Genomic DNA, 6,035 nt, shown 5'->3' on the forward strand with positions numbered 1-6,035 from the left:
TAATAAAATTAAATATTTCTTATATTTTTATTAAAATTTAATTTTTTTATTTTTTATCATTTTATTATCACAAGTCGCACCATGGTTGTGACATGTGGTAACTTTAACTAAAAAAAATTAAGGACAGTAAACTTTAACAGTTAACCGTTAAAGTTAACTATCAAAGTACATTTTTAATTTAGCAATTAAGTGCAAAAGGAAAAAAAGAATGGACTTAATTATTTTTTTATATTTGAGAGCTTTTTTTGATGCATTTTGACATTTAAAGTATCCAATTGAGTGCAAAAAAAAAAAATACAAGAGCTTAATTGTTTTTTTCTTGAAAAAGTTCGAAAAACTTTTTAATGCATTTTAAAAATTAAAATATTCAATTGAGTGCAAAAAGAAAAGATAGGCACTTAATTGCTTTTACTTAAACACTTTTTTTCTACCTATCATGCTTTGACTAACGTTATTTGTTTCAATCTCACAGATTTCACCATTGTTCTTTGCCAACAACTTAACCTTCATTTAAAGGAAAATTATGAGATTAAGAACATTGAATTTCCATTCCTTTCATCTATGTAAATTTAATAAATATATATAACATCATTTATGTTAATTTCTCTAACCAGTTTTTCATGATCTTAAACATAATACTAGGGAAAAGCCTAAATCTAATATATTATACAATGATGAAAATAACCAGAGATTGTAAAACTGATCTCTTACTGATTATTCAGTGTGTAAAATTGTAAAACCATTAGTTTATCTATAAACCCACTAAACCAAAATCATCTATTTGTTTATCTATAAACTCGACAGACAGTATAATACATTGAGACATTGACCAAAATAGCAAAAGTATTAGTTCTTCCAATATGCATAAAAGGACCAGCATACATAGATAGACAGGGCGTTAAGACTATGAACTATCATCAGTTTTGCTCTAAAGCTGAACCAAAGTAGAGCATTAAGACTACGAACTAACATCAGTTTTGCTCTAAAGCTGAAGCAGAAGTAGAGCAAGACGACAATGAACTAACATCAGTTTAGCTCCAAAGACTGACAGATTACTTTTTAAGTTTGTACATCAGATCAACATACCTCAGGCATCTGTAAATTTGTAGTGATCATCAGTGGTTGTGTAAACAACGCCCTCGATGCAAGAAAGTCCAAAGTTTTCCTGTCGAACCCCAAAATGCAGAGTTTGCTTATTGCTAATGGTTACAGTCAAATTAGTGTTTGCATAAATGACCAATCGGTGAAAGAGACACACCTGACTTTATCCACTGAAACATTTAGTTCTCGAGCCACGATATCAGAGCTTACCCCCATCTCGGATGCACTAAAACAAAAATGGAACTTAACAATGCTTGTCTAACATGTGAAGAATATATATAGATCAAATATTTTAAGACTTAATTTTTTTTTTTAAAGGTGATGAAATCTACTTGGAACTACTTTACCCTAAAATAAAATAAAACAAAACAAAGAAAAACTTGTTCAGAAGTTTCCAGGCTTAACGGTTTCACCACTATTGGTAAAGATACTTGTACACTCATACTTGGAACATTTACTTACATCCATCATCTAACTTGTCACCACAATTCTAGATGATTACGTATTGTTCATAACATTACCATAATGAAGGGAGCAAACCAAGATCACAGGTCTCAATAAAATTTATCAAAGCCGGTAACATTAGAATGGAAAATTAACAGATCAATTATTAAACAAGTTGATAATTTTAATCTAAACACAGTGAATCATCTATAAAGAGATATTTCTTTTCAATCAGTAACTGAACTACATTAGTCTTCACTGCCAATTTTATTAGCTTGTCAATTCATCAACTATGATGCATGCTTACTTAAATGCTGGAAAAAAACTCTCTTTGACTTCATCAAGTACCCTTATTTAATAGGAGCCATTTGTCGTTCTATTAGGATATGCAAGCAAGATAAGTTACACTAACTCACAAGATGATTGATTATCATTTTTTAACGAACAAAATGCAATAGGAGTCTATACAAATCTGCATAATCTAGGTCATTAGAAGTTCAATTTAATGCAACTCATAATTCAGGAATGAGCTAGAAAAGGGAAAGCAATCATAGAAAATTCATCCCAATCAAACAGGCTCATCAAAACACTTCATCTAAGAGAATGTCATATGCAACTCACAGGCATGCTGGCCGACGCAAGTATTGTAGGACCATTGAACTAATACCACGGATCTGTTCTTCATCAGTGTTATACTGGTTAGAAAACTGCAAAAACACAAAAGGAGATCAAGATCGTGTAAATCAAAGAACTTAGCAAGGAACTCTACTACTCAGATTCTTCACCTGGCTTGTCGAGTTAGTTTGGTAGCTGTAACCCATTATATGGTTGCCAGAATATGAATTTGCCACCTGGGGCTGAGCAGTCATACCGTCAGTTGCATTTGTCATCCGAAGCTGAGTGCCCATGCCACAATACAGGCAAAATTGAGGGGGAAAAAACATATAATTTCTAAATAAAAAAATAAACATTTACATTCAAATAAGTTGGAATGAAATTTTGTAAACTACAGCATAAACCCTTACCCTCAACTTGGTGTTGTACAAATGAACATATATACACTCAAGGAAGTGGTGTGCAATCTCATTAAAATCAGTAATTGGCCTGAAAGCAACACCAAAGTTCAAAGTTAGAAGTACAACAGCCAAAATTTTGTCAAGGACATAAAATGGCAAAACGAGAATCAAATAACACAAATAGGAAATTTCATTCTTTTCGACCTATGGGACTATAACTAAATTTCAACATCTGTCATTCCATGACCCTGATTTATTTTGGCATAACTAGCACTATATAAACTAATTGGAAGCATTGCCCCATCTTTTATAAGTGTTTAATACCAAAATAAACCTAATTTGTGTAGATTTTCCAAAAAGAATGTCATAAAATTATTGTAAAAGACCATGAAATAACATGAAATCCAATAATCAATTCTACTCTAGAAGTGACAAAAGCATGGTCTGAGAACAGCACGCTTAGACAAAGAACTACATTCAGACAAGAGCATTGAGTGATTTCATTAAACTGTTAAATCTATTTAATTTTATCATTCCAATCAAACAATGTCAAAATGCTTCATTGAATCCCGAAAACGTCTTGGCATAATTGACACTCAAGTTAAGACCACCTTATTTGTGAAACAATAAGTGAACTAAATAGGCTTTGATCCAACATCCTGTCGAGTATACCTAAAATGAAAGAGGAATCAAAATAAAACTAAACAAATTACAAGAGATTAAAAGAGAATATACAAATAGATTTTGTAGTTGAGATTATCTACAGGGCCTGGATCTCAGACCTCGACAGAAATCAAATACCCAATTGACCAGAAAACCTCCAACATTTGTAATACCTCAGCAATCTACTCATCCAACCCATTTATCCCTTCCCTTAAAAGTTAAGAGATCAACTTTAAACACAACAGTGGTTATTTATATCTTCATTCATCAAAGCACTGTCACAAGAGAAATTATAGATCTAACAAAAGTGTCCAATTAATGGATTGCAAGGAAATGTGTTTCACCTTTCAATAAACATACCAAACAAGATTATTTTTCAGCAAATATCACATATTAAATTCATATATCTGAAAGAACAGCAATGTAAAAGCTGCAAGAGACAAAGCACCTAGATATGTTGTCTCACACGTAATTTTTTTATTCAAAATAAAAAACGTGGAAAGAAGAAACATTATGCAAGAATACATACATATATATGTCAAAATTTGAATTCATACCGAATTGAAAAGGTGTGTATGGACCTTCTACTTTGAATGCTTTTGAACTGGCCATAGACACGAACATACATTCCAACCCTATGATGGAAAGAATAGAAACACTTGAGTTTCAGGACATGTAAAAGCCCCCTAATTGCTTCACAAATTATGGCATTTTGGGGAGTGGGGACTCAAAATGCTAGCAGAGGGATAGCGACTTGTAATCTGAACATAATATTTAACTTCCAAGATTCACTAGCTTTGCCCAAAATTAAACACCACAAAATTCCAATAGTCCACACACATTGGCTTACAACACACAACTTTGTTGTATTCCCTGTATTCTTGAATAATGAAAATAATTAAACTAATGTCTCAAATTAAGTTACATAAACTTAGAAGTGCAATGAGGATAACTTACGAAAGCACATCTACTTCAACTGAGTCTACATGTTCATGAATCCTACACAATATTGAGAAAAAAAATAGCATAGAAACAAGTTATTAAACAAACAACACATTCTAAGGCTAAAATTAAACAGAATAACTAAAACAAAGAGACAGAAAATTGACCATTTGGTGCATTCAACCCATCCTGTGCCATCATCAACTCTAAAAGTACAATCTGAAACAGCATTGTCTATCTTGGATATGATTCCCACCAATACAATCTAAAAACAAAAAGCCAAAACCTCAAATTTCAAACCCATTTTGGAAAAGATTGATTGCTAAAGCAAAAGAAGATTCCAATGAGATCAAAGCCTACATTATTGACATCAACACCGTCAATGGAAATACCAGACTCTCCAACTTTAGAGAGATCCTTCAACTGCTTTACTGTAACTGGAGTCAAACAACGCGCATCACTGTTCTGAAATTTTCAGAGAAAAAAACAAAAACCTTTAAGTTCATGAGAACAACAACGAAAAATATCTAAATTACTCGTTACTACTTCAAGCAAGAAGGAAAAAATTCCTAGACTCAGTTTGGTTTGTGGTAAAAGCAGTTCAATGTAACTCAAAAGTAGACATTAATAGAAAACGTCAAACCAGAAAATTCTAGACTCTACTTGTGTTCAATGTTCTGGATTCACTCTTAATTTATTAACGCAATAAACATTATAAGAAAAACAAAATTAAGTAACAAAAAAATAGAAAAGCAAGAAAACCTCGAAAAAAGATAATCATGTACAAAACAAAATAGCAAAAATATATGCTAAAAAGATGGGTTATACTTTGGAGGAAGAGGATGGACGGTCGGGAGCGGTCTGAGTAGCCTGAAAAGGCATGAATCCGCCTCCGGCAAAGGCCGCGTTTCCATCGAACTCGTTCGCCTGCATCGTGCCTTTGTTCCCAAATTTGAATAGAATTTTGGGGATTTCTCTTTTCCTTTTAAATTCACACACTCTCGGGTTCGCGGGTCTTTTTTGGTTCCAAAATTAAGCCTCCTTTTTCATAGGATAAAATAGTTTTATACTATTAGTTTTTAGAAATTTAATTAATAATTAATTGATTAAGAGTTAGCTCAATTGGTACGAGTATTATTATGAATATGAGTTTGAGTATGATAAAATTTAATATCTTTTTATTTATGATTGGACTTTATTTTTGCATATATGTCAAAGCTAAATTCTAATTGTTAACATGGTTAAAACTATTTTATTAAATTAAAATTTATTACAACATTGTTTTATTGGTTTTATGGTTACCAAGCAATTTTTTTTTTCAAGATGTAGTGTCAATAAATTTAACAAAAAATAATAACAATATTAATAATTAAATCTAAATTTTGAAACTTAAAAAACTCAAGGGTTAAATTATTATTTGGGGTTTGAATTAATAATTGTTGTAATATGTCTCATTTGACCCGATCATTAGGTCTAAACTACAGAAGGTTACATTCGTTGCCAAAGCAATTACCGTCAAATTCACAGTAAAAAAATCATTTAACACCCAATTTAAAACATTATCCATACAAACATTAGCAATACAAGCGATAGATATGTTATACAACATTCTTGGGTCTTATATAAACCTACACAACATTATTGGGTCTTATATAAACCTACAAATGTTTTAAAGTTAACTCAAGGTTGACTAAATTAAACTCCAACAACCTAAAAATAAAAAAATTTAAAATAAAAAAACTTAATTGCACTAAGGAGGTAGAAAGTTGAAAGCTTCAAAAGGGTTTGTTTCTGTCTTGCTCACTGCTTGGAGAAGAAAAATGAAAGAAAATGACTTTTTTTTCTTTTAATCTTAACTTTTTTTTAAGT

The 6,035-nt window shown here is 31.4% G+C and overlaps 1 protein-coding gene across 1 annotated transcript; it reads right to left on the reverse strand.

Moving 5' to 3' along the window:
* Positions 1-691: 691 nt before the first annotated feature.
* On the reverse strand, positions 692-5,208 carry LOC107902878 (replication protein A 32 kDa subunit B). Its single transcript, XM_041092980.1, has 10 exons — positions 4,995-5,208; positions 4,527-4,631; positions 4,334-4,431; positions 4,182-4,223; positions 3,782-3,859; positions 2,571-2,649; positions 2,331-2,441; positions 2,167-2,252; positions 1,259-1,327; positions 692-1,165 (listed from the first exon to the last, which is right to left on the reverse strand). Exons 1-10 carry the CDS (start codon positions 5,097-5,099, stop codon positions 1,078-1,080), a joined length of 861 nt encoding a protein of 286 aa, XP_040948914.1. The 5' UTR covers positions 5,100-5,208; the 3' UTR covers positions 692-1,077.
* Positions 5,209-6,035: the final 827 nt, after the last annotated feature.

Source organism: Gossypium hirsutum, chromosome D05, assembly GCF_007990345.1.
Source record: "Gossypium hirsutum isolate 1008001.06 chromosome D05, Gossypium_hirsutum_v2.1, whole genome shotgun sequence".
NCBI classification, from domain to species: Eukaryota; Viridiplantae; Streptophyta; class Magnoliopsida; order Malvales; family Malvaceae; genus Gossypium; species Gossypium hirsutum.

Bases quoted from the DNA above. Each gene is read 5' to 3' on its own strand.
- LOC107902878 (XM_041092980.1), bottom strand. From the start codon at position 5,099: ATGCAGGCGAACGAGTTCGATGGAAACGCGGCCTTTGCCGGAGGCGGA. The intron at 4,224-4,333 runs GTCAATTTTCTG...AATATTGTGTAG, and splicing joins TGGGTTGAATGCACCAAATG to GATTCATGAACATGTAGACT. The intron at 2,650-3,781 runs GTATGAATTCAA...TGTTGCTTTCAG, and splicing joins ATACACACCTTTTCAATTCG to GCCAATTACTGATTTTAATG.